The sequence below is a fragment of the Ursus arctos genome, unplaced genomic scaffold (genome assembly GCF_023065955.2).
Source record: "Ursus arctos isolate Adak ecotype North America unplaced genomic scaffold, UrsArc2.0 scaffold_8, whole genome shotgun sequence".
NCBI classification, from domain to species: Eukaryota; Metazoa; Chordata; class Mammalia; order Carnivora; family Ursidae; genus Ursus; species Ursus arctos.
Genome location: NW_026623100.1, coordinates 34,160,284 through 34,181,450, shown reverse-complemented (window position 1 = coordinate 34,181,450; position 21,167 = coordinate 34,160,284). Strand labels below are relative to the sequence as shown.

At 46.2% G+C, this 21,167-nt stretch overlaps 1 protein-coding gene across 3 annotated transcripts in view; it reads right to left on the bottom strand.

Moving 5' to 3' along the window:
* Positions 1–4,857: 4,857 nt before the first annotated feature.
* Positions 4,858–21,167, bottom strand: part of ARHGAP25 (Rho GTPase activating protein 25) — an 84,086-nt gene continuing 67,776 nt past the window's right edge. For all 3 annotated transcript variants that reach the window (XM_026484204.4, XM_026484221.4, XM_057309186.1), the window contains 6 exons: positions 17,838–17,970; positions 14,829–14,902; positions 13,101–13,222; positions 12,082–12,278; positions 8,791–9,323; positions 4,858–5,756 (listed from right to left, as the gene is read on the bottom strand). In XM_026484204.4, the coding sequence (XP_026339989.1) occupies positions 5,549–5,756; positions 8,791–9,323; positions 12,082–12,278; positions 13,101–13,222; positions 14,829–14,902; positions 17,838–17,970 (1,267 nt within the window). In that variant the 3' untranslated portion in view covers positions 4,858–5,548. The remainder of the gene's footprint in view (positions 5,757–8,790; positions 9,324–12,081; positions 12,279–13,100; positions 13,223–14,828; positions 14,903–17,837; positions 17,971–21,167) is intronic.

Sequence of the window (21,167 nt, the reverse complement as noted above, 5' to 3'; positions counted from 1 at the left end):
ACATGAGGGCAAGGCCCATATAGCATTGAACAGAGGGGACAGACTCGGCTCCTAGCTCTGCTGTGTTGAAACCTCAATTTCCACATCTCTGAAATAGGTAGAGTAGCACCGAATCCAAAGACTCTATTTAAGATTTAAAGGAGATGTCATGTATGGAATGCTTGGCACAGTGCCTGACAGAAAGCCGATAGTACTTGTTGCTTACAAGTGGTAGTGACTGTTACGCTGTTCGTGACGCTGCCAATCAGGAAGAGAGAGCAGAAAAGGAAGTCCGAGTGCCAGCTTTGACCAGTTGTCACGTTTTCTGGAGGGCAAACCAGCTTTCCATCCTGCTACCTAAATCCCCCTTTCCCCTTTTAGGGCCCTGTCCCCACACCCTGCCTCAGACTGTATGTCCTGTGCCCCCACACCACACCATTCCTTGGGGACATCCCACACTCTTGACCTACCTCCACCCACCCAGGCTCGCATTCTTTCATTATACAGTTTGGAACCAGGTAACCGACAGAAAGACGGTATTACTGATTACCAGAGACTTCATTGCTGTCTCCCAGATACAGCCCATTCATGGTTAATTTCCCAAAGGTTCCTGATGGAGATTCCTCAATCCACTATGAGTTTGAAAGGAAGATGGTTTTAGTCAGAGCTGTTCTTGAGACTCTTTAAATCAAGCCCTCAAGTGCTGACTTTCTTAAAGCAAGCTGAGAGCATTCCCATATATTAAACAAATCTCAGGCTCCTTGAATTTGCTCATGTCTGAGCGACTGTTGATTGAGATTTTTGGATAACATCTTTGCGCTCAGTTTTCCTTGTCTGAAAAATGGGTATATAACATAGATCCATTTTCTATTTCTTAAGCATCTCTTATCCTAAATGAGTGAACACAAGATAAATCAGCAAGTAGGGAGGACAGAGAATGTGCAGTTGTGTTGACTGGGGATAGAAAAAAAGGAGTATGTAAAAAATCATTAAACAAAGGGGGGTGCTAGTTGATTAAGCATCTGCCTCTAGCTCAGGTTATGATCTCAGGTTCCTAGGGTCAACCCCTGCATTGGCTCCTTGCTCAGTGGGGAGTCTGCTTCTCCCTCTTTCTCTGTGCCTTCCCCCACCCCCCATCCCCCTGCTCGTGCATGCTCTCTCTCTCTCAGATGAATAAATAAAATCTTTTTTAAAAAAAAAAGAGTAGATAGATTTAATATTATCATTAGTCATGACTTGAGCCGAACTTAGCAGTTTTAGAACGATGTTAACAATTCTGTCTGCATATTAGAATTAACTGGAAGTTGTTTCTAAGGAAAAAAGTTCTTAGACTCCACCCCCCAAAATTCTGATTCAGTTGGCAGGGGGTGAGATTTGAGTGTCTGAATTTTTTAAAAATCCCCTTCAGGTAATTCTGTAGCGCGGCCAAGACTGAGAAGCACCATCTCAAAACAGCATCAGTAATATAAAGTAAGCGGAAAATGGCATCCTATTAGCCAAGCTTTGGTTGTGAGCAAGAGGCGGGCTGGAGCTCTATTCCGGACGTACTCAGCAAGTGACGTTCAGTGGGTTTCACCCTGTGGCCATGGCCTGGGGGAAAGAACCCATGGATAGAAGTCAAGAATCACTAGATAGCCGGCTAGAGGAGCTGGAAAGTCCCCCTACCTTTAACCCTCTTCCACATTGTTGTGTGAGGACTGGCAGTTCAGCTTGTCCTCAGGCGTCAGTTTCCCTATCCATCAAATGAACAGATTAGATTAGATAAGTTCATGGGTGTTTTCCAGTGCTGTCATTCTATGATTCTAAGATCGTGTTCGAACATCAGAGGAAAGGTGCAGCTGTGCGTCCGTGCTCTCTGCTCTTTCCCGGGAATGAGGGAGTGAAGTCGCCCGGGGAAGCCTGCTGCCCCACGGGCCCTCCAGCTCCAGCTCTTCTGCTGCCGGCCAAACGCCAGCCTGGCCTCCTCCAGCAGGAGCGAGACCTCCATCCTCGGGCCCTCGTCCAGCAGGATGAGAGCTTGTGTGCAGGTCTTGTAGAGGCAGCTCGTTTGAATTGCAGGGGCGGCCTGTCAGTGATCTCTCTGCTCCCCGGCAAGCGCACGGCCTGACCACTGATGGTATCTGCAAAGGAAGTGGCGGAATGTGGAAGTTTACACGACGTCAGCGCGCGCACATCCTCCTGTCTTGAGCCCCGGGAGCCCGTCCAACAGCTGCTGTGCCATGGTGCTCCTTGTCCGCCCGTCTGGGCAGCCTCGAGCTGCCTCGGAGTCCCCTGCTTTGTGCATTTAAAAATGGATTGGGCTGCTGAGCAGGGCTGAAGGAATCGATCAGAACCACAGCAAAAAGCGTTGGTGCTTATATCCTCTGCACAAGCTCTGCGTGGGGAATGTCACACTCCAGGCCTCAAACTGTGACCAAAATTCCGTGCAAGGGAATTGCTGCTTTCTGTGTGTTTGCGACCCCACCCCCAGTCCATATGTAGAAATTCCAAGCCCGGGAGACGACGGCTTTAGGAGGCGTCTAGGTCATGACGGTGGAGCCCTCATCAACGGAGTCAGTGACGGAAAAGAAACACCGCAGAGATCTCGAGCCCCTCCACCATGGGGGACACACTAAGAATCTGCAAGCCCAAAGACGGCCCTCACTCGACCCTGCTCCCAGACTTCCAGCATCTGGAACTGTGAGAAATAAATATCTGTTGTCACAAGGCACCGGTCTGTGGTATTTTGTCAGAGCTGCCCAAACGGACAACGACAGGAATCTTCTCAGCCAGTCCCCTACTACAAAATGTCCTATCCGGTGCACAGACTTACTGGAAAAACCCTCAGCTCTGCCTCAAACTTGAGAGAAAATGGGTGACATGTGCCAGACTTGAGGCTGTGAGGTAAATGACAAATGTTGGTAGGGAAGAAGGCCCGGGGTTTTGAAGTGCATGCTGCAGACCCTTTTTAGTGTCTCATTATCTGTGCAGGTGGAAGGGAGGTAAGGTGAAGAGGGGGCGCGTGGCTGGAAAAAGGCAGATTTAGTAGATCCTGCCTCTGGGAGAGCTAAAGGTGGGAGCTAACAGGACACTGATGACCTAGGTCAGTCTCTGGGAGCTGCTTTCCAAAGACCGGCTTCTTGGTCCCGCTGAGGTCTAGAGCTGCCCTGTCCTCCCCACTCCTGTAGCCTTTGGGGCGCTGAGGCCAGTGGCATCAGACCCCAGATCTTCACGGGCCCTTCCTTGCACTCACAGGGCCTAGAGTACTAGAAAAACTCCTATTGCTTGTGTTCTCCTTCTATGGACAGTGGCACAGGAGGAAGGAGGGCAACTTCAGCCAGCCGGGTCCCCCTCTTGGTCATGAAGAGGAACGGACACTCCGGCTTCCAAGGCTGGAGCGGCCGGTCTGTTATCTCGCAGTCCTGGTGGAAGGAATAGAACAAGAGGCATCCCTTGACCAGGACGAGCTTGAAATTCAGATGCAGGACTTCTACTCAGCCTGAGCTCTTGCTCCGAGGCCCAGCAAGGTCTGCAACACCGACCTCCAAACAGAGACCTCAGGTCCTCCTCTTCGCACTTTCAAGCAAATGTCCCCTTGAGATTTATGAAGCCGGCTACTTCCATCCTCAGCTCTGTCTCAGCACCTCAAGAGTCAGTGTGAGGAATCCACCCGTGGCAGAACGAGACTCTCGTCCGTGTAAATTAGGTATTCAACAAGTGTCTCCATGTTTGCTACTCTGTAATTAGAAAACAAGTAAGCCCCAGGAAATAAAATATCTTATGGCTTTACTTAAAGGATGCACCAAATCACCCCCTCCCCCACCCCCCAATCTTCTACAAGCAGGTCTCTGAGAGAATGTGCTAGGTCTCGCCCCCGCTCTCCAGCAGTCTGGTGGCTGCAGGGCCTGAGTAGCAGGCCTGAGCCACACTGACCCTCCCATCTGTACCTTTTGCTCTGTGGGTAACGTGTCATGGCCACAGGCAGGGGGGGAAATAACCAGAGTGACGAAAACAAAGAGAAGAGGAGAAAAAGTGAGAAAACACAAGAGGAAAAAGGAATAATGGAGGAAACACGTGCTGGGAAGTCTCAACTCTCAGCACGGTGACCATCGATCTCAGACCTCTGAGGAAGCCAGGCGGCTTCAGGAGTCCAAGTACGTGCGTGGCAGCAATGGGATGACATCTGTAAGCCAAGCACGGGTAACGCCTCCTGGGAAATCGGGCCAGTGGCCTCCAGAGCGGACGGCACCTTGGAGAGCATCTGTTTATATGTGTTTCGGTCTCATCCTTATTCAATGTCTGTCCCGTGTGTGTTTTACGATATATGTGATACAACCATGTAGTGGAACATGTATATAATTTATAAGTAAAGAAATCTATTGGGGGGTGTCTGCTCAAGTATTTTCTACTGATGGGGTACATAGTCAAAAGAGCTTGGAGACCACCTAACTCGGACAATGACAAAAACCGTGAAAGACTCCACTCTCCTACCTAGCGAGGCGTGGGGCCTCACCAGGGCCCTCTGCTAGGCTGCCTTCCTGTAGGAGGAGAAGTCAGCTGTCTGCCGGGAGGGCTCCTCTCCCAGCTGCCCTCCAGTGCCTCTGGTCCCTCTCTAGAGTGAAATCACTTGCATTTTGGTGAGACAGAAAAAATATTATCATGACTTTTTCTATCTAACCCCCAGCCAGCCTCTAAGGAAGTCCCATCAAGTGGAGAAGGCCTCTGTTCACAGGCCAGCCATATACAACTGTGGCCATGGAAAGGCAGGTCGGGACTGGAACCCAGGCCAGGCCCTGCTCACCATGCCGTGTGCCCGGAGAGGAGTGCGTCTGCCTCAAGGAAGGGGCACCTTTACTAAGGCTCATAAAGGTGTCTGTAACCATTACCAACAGCACTGCCTTTTTTTTTTTTTTTTTGCTTTATTTGAAGAGGCTTTTCTCATCAATTTTGCCTTCATAAATACAAAGTTTATTCCTTCTTTTGTCTTCGTCTAATAATAATCTTGAGTTTCCAGCCCCTAGGGAATGTGCATCATGGAAGGGGGTTACAGAATGGGGCTCTGGTCAGCAGGTGCAGCCCCCCCACCCCACCCCACAGCACAGCTCACCACAGGTGAGTACAAGAAAGCTAAATGTCATTTTCTGCCCCTGTGTCTCAAGGACACTGTGAGGCCATCTGACTAGATGAATTGTTCCACAAAGAGAAAAAAAGAACTAATGCCTCAGTCCAGCCTTGGTTGGGGCCAGCCTGTTGCCAGGGTCCTGGGATGTGTCCTCCTTCAAATGTCTCCATTGGATGTAATCACCCAGCCCATGGAAGGTTCCCTTTCACTCGGCCTGAGATGACCGTGGAATAATGCAATCCTTTTGAATACAGCCACAAGGGTCATAGATGTCCCCACATGTCCCTGCTCACCCTCATCTTCCTGCAAATTCCATCGATTTATTTTACTGGGAAAAGTGATGTTTCCCCCCACAAATGTCTTCTCCCTCCTAGGGAGTAATTTTGCTTTCCAGTCATCAGGTAGCACCGAGAAAGGGAGCATGTTGGGTGGGCCTTGCGGGCTGTCTTCATGGTGTACGTGGGACCCTCAAGCATCGGCCTTGGGTTCTTTCATCGATTTGACAAATTCTTTGACTTCTTCTTCCAGGGTCTTGTTCCTCCTCTCAACATCCTCCCGGGAGCGCTCCACATTGCGGAGACTGATTTCCAAGGCTGCAGATTTCTTCTTCTCCTTCTCCAGTTCTTCATTGAGTCTCACCACCTTGGCCCAGACGTCATAATTTTCCTTCTCAAGGCTACAAGGAAGGAAATAACAGAATGAAAGAACAGGGTATGACGTCTAGACTCTCCCTTCACCCTTGCTCACATGCTCTGTCCTTTTTCTTCCTACATCACAAGTCCCATATCCAGCTTATACCTCCTGTTCCACCCCCCACATGCAGACTTCTCAGGAAAACTGAATTCCCAGGGCATGTCTGAGCCCCTCTTTTGTCATTTAACATGATCTTGTGACATCTTTTGTGTTGTCGTTTTTCATGTCGTTCTATGTTTTGTATCTTCCACCAGATAATAAAGTCTTTGAAAGAAGGAACCACTTCTAATATATATATTTTTTCACCTCCACAGCCCCTTGCACATGTCCTGCTCAACAGAAATGTTGACTGACTGCTGAAGCCCCATATTCCAGAATCCCAACATCTTCGCACATATGAGTGCCTGCCCACCCTGCTTCCAGGGGGAGGACCGGTGCCTTCTCTTATTAAGGCCCCCTAGGGGTGGAGATTTGGAGAAGTTTGGGAACTGCCCTTTGAGAGCAGGGGCCCTGGCCTCCCCACCCTCACTTCAGGTGAAGAATCTGTTGGGAAGGGGGAATGAACCAAGAGAGACTGTGGACTCTGGGAAACAAACTGAGGGCTTCAGAGGGGAGGGGGTTGGGGGATCGGACTAGGCCGGTGATGGGTAGTAAGGAGGGCATGTACTGCATGGTGCACTGGGTGTTATATGCAAATAATGAATCATGGAACATTGCATCAAAAACTGGGGATGTACTGTATGGTGACTGATATAACAAAATAAAAATTATAAAAAAAAAAAGAAGAATCTGTTGGGTTTCTGAATTCCCAGAAGTTCCCCTGTTACTAGCCCAAATCTTAGTCTGGCCCCAGGTGCTCCCTGCTCTGCCAGGCTGTGCTGCATCAACTCCCAGGAATGAGGGTACAATGCCATTTTTAAGCCCAAAGAGGAAATTTCAGGACTGTGGGGAGATTGCATGATTGGAAATTGGCTTCAGAATTTCATTCTGTGAGGTGCTGCCTCCCTGCCCCGTGCCTCCCTCCCCAACTGGACTATTTTTTTTATAGAAACTCAAGCTCCCTTTTGAGGCCAGTCTGGCTTCTGTCTTTCGGGTGCTTTGGCTCATTCTCTGGCGCTTGCCTTCCCCTGCCTATTTCTTCCTACAGCTAAATGAGTCTCATTCCTTCTGGCCCTCTCATTACAAATCCAGTTTTCTTCTCCAAGTTGACTCTTGCTGCCCTCTTGCTTTGGGAGAAATCTCAACTGAGAGACCACTGCTAGATTTTGACCACTGATTCCGGTGGAGAGGTAGAATCTGGGTGGCCTCAGGAGCCTGACTGACCCAGGTTCAAATCCCAGCCCTCCTGAAGATTAGTTGTGTGCCTCCTGAGGAATCTTTTTATGCTTCCTGAGCCCCCATTTCTTCTGTAAAATGGGGATGTTGTCTATTTTACAGCATTGCTGTGGGGATTACGTGAGAGGGTGTGTCTGAAACACAAAGCTCAGAGCAGGCGCTATGGACTGTGAATTCTCCTCTCTCTGCTGAGGATGGAGGACCCCTCTGATGGGTGAATTCAGAGGACTTGATTCCATTCAGGACGGATGGCCCTCCATGGCAGCTGGGTCTTTCCCTGTCACTGACATTCCCGTGAGAGTGCACTGGGAAACATCTCTGGGGCTGCTTCCGTCACAGACAAGATGGCACATGAGTGTTGTGGTCCTACAAATGACTGAGCTCAGGTTCTTAGACAAAGGACCTAATTTTGCTTTTAGACGGGCTTAGACAAAGGACCCAATTTTGCTTTTAGATGGGCAGCCCTCTGTGGAGGAAACCAAGAACGAAGGCTCAGAAAAGTCTTCCTTTCCTGTACCTGAGCCTTAATGGACTGAAAAAGTAGCCATAATTTGAAAACCCCACTAGTTCACATTGTACTACGTCATGATTAGTGTTCACATGGGCTAAGCTGGACTGAGCTTTACGCTCATGAAAAGTCAGTGGTGTGGACAAGATTTTAAGAAAATAGTTTATCTCCCCAAGAGAGCACTTTGTGTCCAAACACCTTAAGGATATACATGAAAATTGTGGCAATGGCTTCCGCACTAGCCTTCCCTTCACCCCCCGGGGGCCTGGCTCAGTGGAAGCCAGTGATTGGGTGAAGTTTTAGTCAAGTAGATCTGAACAGAAGCTCTGCCTCACACAGGATTGAAGGTGGCTGGCAAGGCCCCCTGCCCTCGTCTGTCCTCTCCCCTATCGACTATTCCCCACTGCTCCAGCTTACCACCACTCTTCCCATGCGTGAACATACCAGACCTGCTCCCTTCCGTGCCCTCTGCACCTTCGCTTCTCCTTACCTGGCCTGCTCTTCTCCCATAGGTGGGCCTGACTCATTCCCTCTTCTCTTCAGGCCTTTGCTTTAATGCCACCATCTCAGTGAAGGCTTCCTGACCACCCTATCTAACATAGGAACCCCCTTCTTGAGCCCCCCAACCTCCTGTCCTGCTTTATCTCCCCCATAGCATGTTCCACCATCTGACATGCATATAGTTTAATTACCCGTATATATATTGTCTGTCTGTTCCTGCTAGAAGGAAAGTTCTATAAGCACAAGGACTTTGTCTGCTTTGTTCAGTGCCATTCCCCAGCAGCTGGGATGGTATGTGGCACACAGCACGTGCTCAATAAATATTTTCAGAAGGGATGAATCACATTAATATGAAAAAAATTTCAAGTTCCTCTTAATTTTTAGAGCACGTCGATCCTTAAAGAACCACTATTTGGAAAGAGTCGCTTAAGCTGCATAAACTACATACTTAACTTTTCATGAGTTTAACCTAAAACTCAGAGTTTTCACTAATGTAGTCCTCTCATCATTCCCTTTACCCCTTTCCTCAGTTAAGCCCAACTGCTAGAGATTACTGTATTCTCTAAACCCGAGGTTTCAAATATCACTTCTTTGGCAGAGGAGAACAATTTCCCTGTTCCTTCTGAAAATGGAAGCCGAGGGGCTGCCCGAGGCCCCTCTGCAGGTGACTTACTTTTTAATCTGTTCCTCATACATTTGCTTCTGTGTTTCTATTTCCTTTCGCAGCTCCTGGACCACCCTCTGCAAGGATTCAAGTTCCTCTTCTCCAGAGTTCTTTTTTCCAGGCCCGGTTTCAGACTGGGGGCTGGCAAGAGTTTCTCTCTTGGAGTCACAAGCGTGGGAAGAGATGGAGGCGGCCTCATTCTCAGGGGTCCCAGGCGGGGCAGGAACGTTATCATAGGTGGAAGTCCGCTGGGAGTCGGGACAGGGGGGCACACCTTGAGACATCGTTCTCCTGTGCCCTTCCCCGGCCTTTCCCTCTGAAGAAGGTGACCAGAACTCATTTTTAAAGATCTCCACTTTGCTGCTGTTGGCACCTTGAAATGCTGACGTCAAGAAGCATTTCCGATTGGGGAGTGTCTGAGTCCTTTTTCGTGACTGAAGCTTCCAATCTCCAAGCTTTTCCCTGGGGGCTTTATTGCTCTCTTCCAGACACCCATCGCTCGGCCGTTGTCCAGTGGGGCTGGTTGTGTCTGAGTCGCTGGTCTAGAAAGAAATGGTCACGGATGTCACATGGGTTTTTTCCTGTGTGTCAGGTCCCCAGGATAAGGATTAGCAACTTGAAAGAATCTCCTGGCTGCACACCCATGAAACTCTTAATTAGAAGACCACCTCTTAATTCATCACATTATTGATTATCTGTGTGCTGTTTTTTCAAAATGATATTGCACTGAAAGGGAACTAACTCATGCTCTAAAAATCAATTTTCTATTAGTGGTAAGAGAGTCTTAAACTAGGATTCTTCCATAGCTTGAGGACAAGGAGGACTTCCAACTAGAACTCAAAATCCAAAAGCCATAAAATACAAGTTCTATAAATTCAACCTACATGGGTTTCCGTGACCCCCCAAATAAAAAAGAACAAAAATAAAACAGAGAAATCACCATATATAAAATCAAAAAAGAAATGACAAAACAGCAAAAATATCTGCCATACATATCACAGACAACGAGCTACTCTCTCATGTATAAAGTTCATACAAATTGAGAAGAAAAAGACCAACAAAAATATGGACAAAGGACAGGACCAGATGGTCCACAGAGGAAAAGAAAAATGCAACAAGCCCTTACACATAAGAAAAGATGTTCAGCTTCTCTCATTATTAAAGAAACCCAAACCCAAATTAAAATTACTGAAATATCAGGGTACCGGGGTGGCTCAGTCAGTTAAGTGTCCAACTCTTGATTTCGGCTCAGGTCCTGAGATCAAGCCCCACCTGGGCTCCATGCCCAGCTTAAGATTCTCTCTCCCTCTCCCTCTGTTGGCCCACCCCCCTCACATATGCACTTACGTGCTCACTCTCTCTCAAAAAAAATAAATAAATAAAAATAAATTAGTGAAATACCAGTTTTCACCTATCAGATAAGACACCTTCCTAAATTTGAAAACACATTTTGCTAGTGAAACTGTAATGAAACAGGCTCTTTTGGGCATTGCTGGTGGAAGTACAAAATGGCACAACCTCTATTTGACAATTTTAGTAAAAATTACACACAAATCTACTTACCCTCTGACTCAGCAATCCCAATTCTGGGAATTTATCCCAGAAATACATCTACCTGAGTATAAAATGAAGCATGGTCAAGGCTATTCATTGCAGCCTTGTTTGTTGTACAAAGGAATGAAATCAACCTGGTCAGATGAGAGGCCTGTCCATGTATTGACATAAAAAAGTCTCCAAGATATAATCTTATATGGAAAAATGTAAGATAAAGAGTAGCGTGTGTGTATGTGTGTGTGCATGTGCACGCCTGTCTGTGTGTATGTGTGTTTAGAGAGAGAGCAAGAGAATTTTACCGTGTAAAAAATAAATAATTTACATTCATATCTATTTATATTTGCATAAAAGAACACTGGACGGGTAAGTATGAAACTAATGAACGCGGGGAAGGATGGGGTGGATGGAGATAGCAGAGGGAGCAGGATTTCTCAATGTATATCTTTTTCTCATTTTAACTTTTTTGAACCATGTATATATATTTTTAAATTAAAAAGAAAAAAAGAAGAAGAAAAAGAATGAGGAAATCAAGGCTCAAGCTCTCCTTCTAATCACTCTAGCTAATCACCTGCTTCCACAACCCCACCTGGAATCAGAAGCACTGGGGCCTCGAGGTGAGAACTAGAGCTAAATCTCATCCTGTAGCGTCCTAGTGCTGCCACCTTGGGCCAGCTGGTCAACCTCCCTGAGACTCAGCTCCTGAACGATAAAATGTGGACAACAAATTCTGCCCAGTTATGGTGAGGACCCCAGAGGCGACTTACGTTTCCCAGCACAGTGCCTGACCATAGCTGCCCGCACTGTTAAAATATATAGTAGAAACCTGTCAAATAAGCATAACGATGTCTACTCTCAAGGACCGCTAATAAGATTTCATTATATGAAGTATGAAAATTTCTAAATATTAATTTAATTTGCGAGTGTTGGTAAAATGCATTGTGTACAGACATCACCTAAGAAAAATCATAACCACTGCCTACCTTTTTTTCAATACTTTCTTAATTATCCTCAGGACGAACAGTACTATAGACAACTTACATTACTGGGTCAACCAGAAATTTTAAATTCATCTCTTGGTCACACACAAAGAATCAAGCTGCTACATAAAGTTCATGTTTTTTTAAATATTTGTCTCTATAAATATATAAAAATACTTGAGCTTTGTAAATTACTGGCCTCAACTAGTCTACATTTCAGAGATTGCAGAGTTTTTTGACATTGGGAACGTGAGCGCCAACCCTTCAGTACAAATGAGGGGGGTGACATTGCTGAGACAGCTTATCAGGGAATGAGAAATATTACATGAACACATCACATACTCTGAGAAAGAAATCACGTTTCACGGGTTAGCAGGAAACCAGTTGTCTCTGGACTTTCACCCGGAATTTTCAACAACTCTCACTCAAACACTTACAATGTGATATATAATTTCCCCTATTGAACTTTCCTGGACTGTGTTCGGAAAGGCTTCCCTATTAGAGTGGGCTTTAGTGAGGACTCCCATTGCTCAGTCATTAGGAGACTGGCACACGTGTCACTAACCCCACCTCCAGGATGCCAACAGAGATTAGATTTTGAAAGAGGCCAGGCTTTCAAGATGCATTCCAATGGGTCTGTACCATCTGTGCCCACTGTCATGGCATCATCTAAAACTCCTCAAATTGACACCCTAGACGAGCTCCTACATGGAATGACTTGGACTAAAGGAAGAGTCAGATGGAAGGAAGAAGGTTCTCTGCATCTTACCGTGTTACTGAAGCTATCTGTCCTAGAAATTGGAGGGTCTTCGGTGGCATCCCAGCCCACAGAGCTTCGAGCTACTGGAGGTTTCTTAGGGTCATTTTTCTGAGCAGGGGGTGACAGGGGTACATCCTTGGACTTGGGGAAGAGAACTTCATGGTCTCTGATCATCATGGTCATCACTCTTTGGATTTGAGGAGTCCCTGAAAGAAGAAAGGGATCTGTAGAGCTGGACCACGGCAGGAGGTGGGCAGTCCTCAGGATCTCCACCCATGGGATGTCTCTAAGCTTGGCTCTAAAACCACAGGGCCCAAGAGGACCTCATTTTGCTTCTCATGGGACCCTTCTAAATTGCTTGAGGTAGGAGATTTGCGGTGAAAGGGAAGGGAGAGAAGAAGGATATGGGAGTAGGGTGAAAGAGGGTTATTTTCAGCCTATACAGTCCTGTGGGTCAGTCTTGATCAGAAAATAGGCAATATAATAGTAGAGAAAATGGAGACATCTTTCTCCCCTGATATGGTCCTCAGTATGTCATCTGATCTCTTATTGCACGCATAGTAAATACGTGCCAGGCATACTGCTTTTCCAAATCCATGGCAGACATCAGTACTCTATGCCAGGACTTTTGCTCACTGAACCAAGACACAGCCACAGAAGCCTTTTCAACACAACTTTATAAGTAACCTTTTCTTCTGAGTTGTCTTATAAAATTAAACTTGCTTTCTCCACTTTCTTGCAAACTTGCTTTCTCTGGCTAAGAGTATTTAAAAGTCATAAAAGACTAAGAAATACTGTTTTTTGCTAGCCTATTGTACTGTGTGACCATCGGGTCAATTTTTAACCTCTCTGCTCTGCTGTGATCTGGAAAATGGACATAACTTCTGCCTTGCTCCTTTCACAGGGCTATTTCACACTTGGGGCAAGGTAACCAACGGAAAATGCTTGGCAAATTGCAATGCACTTTGGTAGCTAGGTAATTGCTGTCACTTCCTCTGCACCTGCCTTCCCCACAGGACCAGCTGTACCTCTCATGATCACAGCAGGGTCTTCGACTTTCGACCTGATGAGATTCACACCAATCACGGTAGCCAGGTTATCCACGCTCATCTTGTTAACACCACAGTTGAGCTGGATTTCATGTAGGAACCTGTGGGCAGCCAGGAAATCCCATAGTAGGAAATAGGAAGTTGCCAGAAGGTACACTTCCAGGTACCAATGAGACCTCAAAGATGGATCCCATCTCCTTCCTTCTAGTCTCAGGAATGGGCCCACATGAGTTTAGCTTCACCCTGAAGATTCAAGATCAAAGAGGAAGAGAAACCAGGAGGGGTCTGCCATGCTGCTGGGGGTGGTGTGGGGGCTTGGGATAGGGCACCCCTTCAGCAGGAGGTAGGTTCCGGTTCAGGGAGCTAAGAGGAAACCAGAAAAACTCAAATGGGTATGTGACTACCCCTCATCCCGACTTTATAGGCTTATCTCTAGGATTCTCAGCACTCAACCCACCCAAGTTTCCAGAGACGGAAACTTTATCATGAGGAGATGTCACAGAAGGGAATCCACGGTGCCTCTTTGCTCTCATCCTCCAATTACAGCACCCAGCGTCCCAAATTTTCAGTGGGTGCTCAACAACTCAGCAATGAATTTTTACTATAATTCCACCCATTGGAGGCATGTACCTCTCAGCTTCCTTATAAACACACACACACACACACACACACAGAAAAAGAAAACTGAAAATACCAGTGAAGGAACTTCTAAATACCTTCTCCAAAACCCATTTTTAAATGGACAGGCTGAAGCGACTTAAAATTCCAAATACATAGAAATTATCAAACAAATGGTGATGTTTTCAAATGAGGAAACATTATGGAATATTACAGTTATTTATAATCCTATTTTATGACATGGGGAAATGCTCACAATATAATATTAAGCCAAAACCAGCAGGATACAAATACATACAAAAAATTGTTCCCCTATATTTATATTGATGTATGTAAATATCTTTCATAGAAATTCAAAAAACATCCAGAAGGAAACATGACCAAGCAGTAATAGTGATTTTTCTGAGTGAGGACATTGTGTATTATTATTTTTGTTATTACGTTATGTTAGTCACCACATCCTTAGTTTTTGATGTAGTGTTCCATGATTCATTGTTTGCGTATAACACCCAGTGCTCCATGCAATATGTGCCCTCCTTAATACCCATTGTGTATTCTCCTTATTTCTTTTTTATAGTATGTTGTATTTTCCTGGTTTCCACATCAAGCATGTATCACTTTTATAACATGGAAACTACAACAAATTATTTTTTAAAAAGAAGATAAATTTCAGCTCTGTCTGGCATAGAGATCCAGGCGCCCAGCTCAGACAGACCTGGGTCAATCTATACGTTACATGGTGCCGTGAATGTCTCCAGGGCACTAAGTTATAGCCCCAGAGTTGAGAAGGTGGGAGATAATTCTAGAAACGTTGTAAGGATTCTGGGTGTTACTGCATGTCCCAGGACTCTGGGCAGCACGGGGGCAGGCCTGAGGGAGGAGGCATGTTCACTTTGTGTGCCAATCAGACTTTCAGTGGATCCTTTAAATTATCTTGCGGATAAAGGGAACTACTTCAGTGCTGTGTGAATACAGCTGACCTTCCCAAGGTCTGGACCAGAAGCTCTGAGTTCACAGAGACACTCTTTCCTCCTCTAACCGGGGGCTGCCTTCTGATGCGGCTGGAAACGGATGCCAGGGGACTCTTACCGGCATATGTAGCTCAGGAGATTATAGTTATCTCGCGGAAGGATGGACAGCTGCTTCACCAACTCCTGCTGAGCCTGGGAAGAGATTTTACACCGTAAACGAGCATGCTCATTCGCCGGCAAGGAGACTCTGGAACGTAGGGGACATGATCGGTGATCTGTGCAGAGCGGCACGGGCAGTCACTCCTGTTGCCACAGTTCTGGTGTTTTTTTAAAAAAGCTTTTTACTTTGAAATAATTATAAATTCACAGGAAGCTGCAAGAAATAGTATGGAGAGGCTCACGGGGTTTTTTTTTACAGCACATTTTTTTAATTTGTCTCTAATCATACCCTCTTCCCCAACTCAGAGCTACTCTAAGGCAAGGGCGATTTGACACCTCATATAATAACTGTTTGCTTAGTGAATGCCTGAGATGTAACGTTCCAGTAAAGAACTGGATCGTAACCGAATACCCCAAGCCATTTGGTATTTAAAACCGAATACCCCAAGAGAAGGAAAAAAAAATCAGTATTGAGAGAAGAAGGAAGCTTCTAAGAAGGGTTTTAGGCAATAGGGCCTTGCTGAGACCTGCTGGGACACAAGATAGGCTGACTAATCCAGGGGGTGGTGGGGCAGGTAAAGGTCAGAATGTTCTAGCTCCCTAGACTGTCGTACAAGGAATGCATGTGCCAGGGAGAGGAAGGACAGAGAGCTTTTCTTAGCTCTTTCTACCCGCAGCTGCCTGTAGGGTCTGTAGTCACTGCCGGTAACATCATGATTGAGAAAGCGCGCCAGTTAACATGAGACATGCAGGTTCCCTCAACTCTGAGCAGCTCGTCCTGGAGAAAACGCACCCTACGGCCTGTGAGCGTGCATGCAGTGACTTGGGGCAAACCCTCTGTATCCAGAATGCCCGCTTCATAGTGGGATTCCCTCCTCTTCAGTTTAACGAGTGAATTCTTCGCAGAGGTTGCTGTAGACTCAGGGCTCCCAGCTACCACCCCAGCCACGTTTTCACCCATGAGGGAGGCCGTCGTCCCTCTGCCCTGCCCGGATGTGCATTACCACAGATTAGAAACTCAAATGTGTTGAGATGGAGGAAGTTGGGAGAAGTGGGTCCTAAGTGGGGAAGTTCAGGGGTGAGACTCTTATTGTCAGATCTGCGTCCCTGTACCTCCTTGGCTTTCCCTGGAGCTGGGGGGTGAGAGGTTGCGTGAAACACTCGTCTTTTTAGCCAACTTTTACACCTCATTCCTTAAAGTGTTATTACTTTGACAAAGGTGAGCTGATATGCTTATATTAATTAAGACTTGTCATGTCCTCGTCTCACCCCCCACAAAAAAGTTCATAAATCCTGCCCAAAATCATACACTCAGCTACTAATTTTAAAGTGGCTTGGAGTATTTGATTCTAGTCCCGTTCTTCATTGGACTGTTACATCCCAGGAGGGCTGTCGCCATGAGTGTCTGCATTTGCCTTATGCTGCTGAGGAAGATCTATACGAGATCACACAGCCTAACTTTTGTGGCAGAAAATAGCCAAACTGCTTCCAGCGTGTTAGCGGCATCTGTATCCTCCCTCTCGTTTCCTAATGTTGAAATACAAAATCACTGCTTTTCTTGTACCAGGATCCACTTAAATCATGGGCTCTTCATCCTGAGTCAGGAGACATGTTCTCACAGCTATGCTTTCTACCAGGTCCAGGGTACTATCGTTCTGTTGTTTAAAAATGATAATAACCTGATATATATAGATATAGATATAGATATAGATATAGATAGATAGATATATAAATACAATTATTATGTTCTGGGGTATACTATATAACAAATTCTAAAACAGAGAATACACCTCTCCTTAAACCAATAATTTAAAAATATCACTCACCTACCTCTTATCCTTTGTCCTCAAAACAATCCTAAGTATAGCAGATGTTATTACGAAATTTGCCTCCGTTTGTGCTGTCCAGTACAACAGCTACTTGACACATGTGACTATTTAAATAATAAAATAAAATAAAATTCGGAATTTGCTTCTCCAGCTGAACCGGCCACATTTCAAGGCCCAATAACCATGTGTGGTTAGTGGTTATCATCCTGATCGATGCAACTATGTACCGGTTCCACCGTTACAGAATGTTCTGTTGCTCTAAGTAAGTAAACTCTTGTCGAAAATGCTTAATTTGCCTAAAGGCAAAATCAAAGTTAAATCCAGGTCTTCACCGTAAGCTTTTCCATGCACCACTTTGCCAAAGAGAGGTTTAACAAAGTAGTGCTAAGAACTAACACCCCCAGAGTGGGGAGTTAGACCCCAATTGTTAGCAGTATAACATAAACGTATTCCTCGGGCATTTGGTTTTGCAAATCCTGGTTAAAAACCACGAAGGTTTTATAGTTGTTAGATGGGTTTTCCTGGTTTCTTTTGTTGGCTGGTTTGTTTAATTAACATGACTCCAGTGTGGCGACTGCTGACTTTAAGACCTTTCAGGAAATAATTTACGTAAGATCACAAATCCTGCCGGCAAACGTGTGCACTCTAACAAGCACGCAGCCGCAGACACTGAGCACAGCCCCGTAAGCAGCTGCAGCGGAAAAGAATAAAGAAAACTCCTTGTCCTTCCTTTCTCTGGCACATGCAGTCCTTGTATGCCCATGCCTGACATTCATTCACCGTGGAACTAGAACATTCTTGCCTCTCACCGGACCTCGACAGCCTCTCCTTGTGTCCCACAGGGTCTCAGCGAGGCCATATTGCTTGAAACCCTTCTCAGAAGCTTCCTCTTTCTCTTATTAATTTTAAAGTGACTTGGGTGTAGTCAATGATAGTTCTGCATTGGATTGTTACGTCCCAGCAAGGCTGTCACTATGATTGGCTTCAATTGCCTTTTGTTGCTGACCAAGTTCCAGTTTGACAAAATATCTCTCTCAAAGGTATGGATCCCCTGACCCACTTGCTTGCCCACCAGAATAGCGTTCAGTCATCATCACCTTCTTCTGCAGCAGGACAACTAATTCTAATGAGATACAAACCTTGGCCTCATCTGCATTCATGAGCTGCCCGCAGAGCAGGAACCCCTCATACTGGCTCCAGGGAACCACGGGCTCCGGGAGGTCTCGGAGGTAGAGCTTTAACAGGGAGGCCACTGTGTGCACGTCTGTCTCTCTGCAAAAAAAAAAAAAAAAAAAGCAATATTCTTTGAAAGTGAAACTCCAGAACATTCCTCACCTTCCCCTTGGTGATCCACCGAATAGAATCCCAGGTTCCAAAAGGGAGTTTCACAAAGGAGCAGAGTCTGATAAAGATGTATCCAAACAAAACACCTTTGCTAATCTTCTGAAAAAATGTCCCCCAACACTTCTTTCTTTAACTCTTCCACCCACTACATCAAAAGTAAGTTCAAGGTCGACCTTTTCATGAATCTTATTAAATTATTTTTGTCTTCGTCTCTTTCTTTTTTCTCCAAGTCACTTAGTACCTCACAATTTTGCGTTCTCTACTTAGTCTCTAATTTTTCATGTGCTAACTCATTTATATCCATGGTCCGTGATCTCTTTAAACCCTCAGAGAGCTTAAAACATTTCTGGGATTCATGCATAATATTTACACAATCATGCATTCAAACAGTCAGCATTGAGAGAAGCTACCAGGTACAAGATACCAGGTCGAGCACTGCAATTTCAGCAGTGAACCGGAGCGATACACGGGACACCTGGCCTCACTGAGCCCCAGAGCTGTGCGGACTCCCACGTTACCAAGTCCTTACAATATGGTGAGTTTAGTACCATGACAAGGAAGGCCAGCAGCTGGGATTGTATGGAATTATGGGAAAGGGACCCCCAGTGCAGGGTTGGGGAGCCATGGGGACAAGATCAGAAGAGCAGCAAGGAGTTACAGCGTGGGGAAGGGAGCACAGGTATCAGCCCGGAGGGTAGGGAGCAGAGGTCCTGCTGCAGACCCACGGCATTCAGACGACCGCCTGTTCACTGAAGGAGGCTCGGGTTTTCCGGTTCAGCTTCTCCAGCTTACAGCAGGAGCAGGCAAACCACGGCCCAGGAGTCAAGTCTGGCCCACTGCCTGTATTTGTACAGCCTCTGAGCGAAGAACAGATTTTACATTTTAAAATGGTTGGGAACAAAACTCAAAAGAAGCCTATTTCACGGCCCGTGACAATATGAAATTTGAATTTCCTCCTCCACACAGTGTTACAGGAATACAGTCATGGGCATCCTTCTTGCATCGTCGTTGGCCGATTTGGCGCTGTGACTCTGCTAAGAGCGGAGCAGCCGCAGCCGCAAAGCCTCAGCGTTTCGTGCGTGGCCCTTCATCAGCGTCCGCTGACCCCGGGTTTACAGAGCTGCGGCATTTGGTCTGCACCTCTGGAAGAGAAAGTAAGTCTGACTCTGCCATATGCTTGACGTTCATTAGTGAAGAAATCATTTACTTCGTATTGATTGACTTCATGTCAAAAAGAACTGGTCTTGAGCAACTGTCCGGGTGCTACTTTGAAAAGCTATGATGTGGCAAGGGGCTCAGACCGTGTGAGTGTCTCCTCAGTTTCAGCGGTGGGAAATATAGAATTGCCTGGAGAAGTGCCTCCTGGAGAAGGGACAGGAGGGGTCGGTTTGGGCAGAGGAGGAGGACGGAGGCAGTGGAGGGAGCAGACGCAAGAACATCAGGACTCAACTGTAAAGCTCTGCCTTGACATCCTAAGAAGTTTTTCGCTTTGTTTCTTTTTTATTATTATTATTATATTTTTTTATTATATTATGTTAGTCACCATACAGTACATCCCTGGTTTTTGATGTAAAGTTCCATGATTCATTAGTTGCATATAACACCCAGTGCACCATGCAATATGTGCCCTCCTTACTACCCATCACCAGCCTATCCCATTCCCCCACCCCCCTCCCCTCTGAAGCCCTCAGTTTGTTTCTCAGAGTCCATAGTCTCTCATGCTTGTTTGTTTCTGATAGCCAATGTTCAGAGCTGTCTCCTGAAAAGGCTCCCCCTTTGCAGCCGGTGAGCTCTCTGCCTCAAAACGAGAACGTGAACTGGCACAGAGCCCTGACTGTGCTCCAGGGCTACCTCAGGAAATGGGGGGTGGGAACCATTCACTTAAGGTGGGCGTTCTAGAAAAGCCTTCCCTGCTGAGTCACTGCCTAAAAATATTCCTGGGCAAAGCCCTCTTGTCAAAATACATGAGAAGTTCCTAAGAAAATGACAGAACGACAACCAGCTGACACATGTTCTCCTAAGTCCCAGAGTGGCTTCTCCTCCAGCCCCAGCATTGCAACCTTGTCGTTGGTCTTAGTCAGAATCCAGGGCCTCTCCCTCACCCCACATCCAATTACGCTCCCCAAGGCCCTCAATTCTATTCAAATGTCACGTGGCTCTCTTTAAGTCCTGCCCCCCACTACACTGCTCTGTTTCAGAAGGTAATAGCCTTTGGCCGGGATCCTGCCCCAGCTTCCTATCTGGCCTCCTGCCTCCACGGTTCCATTCTCTGATGTACTGTCCACTGCCTGGAACAGCCCCCAACACACAAAATACACCCAAGCAACAAATGTTGCAAACAACAATTTGAAATAAGAAAGACAGTATCGATGATAGATTTAAAAAAACAGGGGCGCCTGGGTGGCACAGCAGTTAAGCATCTGCCTTCAGGTCAGGGCGTGGTCCCGGCGTTATGGGATCGAGCCCCACATCAGGCTCCTCCACTGGGAGACTGCTTCTTCCTCTCCCACTCCCCCTGCTTGTGTTCCCTCTCTCACTGGCTGTCTCTCTCTCTCTGTCAAATAAATACATAAAATCTTAAAAAAAAAAAAAAAAAAGAAGAATCTTTTGAAGACAAATGACAACAACAAAAATCACAAGCTACTAGCTATTTCCATCAGAAGAGACTACGACAGCAAAAATATCCAACATTAGAAAAAAGAAAGGATTATAACCACTGATATAGTGTAGATGCTTCAAAGTTATAACCAAAAAACACAATTATCTGTGTAAATCATCTTGGAACATTTAAAACCAGAGAAAGCTTCCTGATTCATTTTATCGGGGGGAGATAATGCTGCTTGTCCTGCCTAACTCTTCATGCCTGCTTAATGTGTCTGAGTATAAATGTGATTTCTTCTTGGGGGCCTCCCTAAATCCACCACACTATGTCAAAAGGCTCCTGTTCTGGGGTGCCAGGGTGGTGCAGTCCACTAAGCATCCCACTCTTGGTTTTGGCTCAGGTCGTTATCTCAGGGTTGTGAGATCAAGCCCCGGGTTGGGCTCAATGCAGAGTCTGCTTAAGCCTCTCTCTCCCCCTGTCCCTCCACCGCTCTAATAGATAAATAAATCTTTTTAAAAAAGAG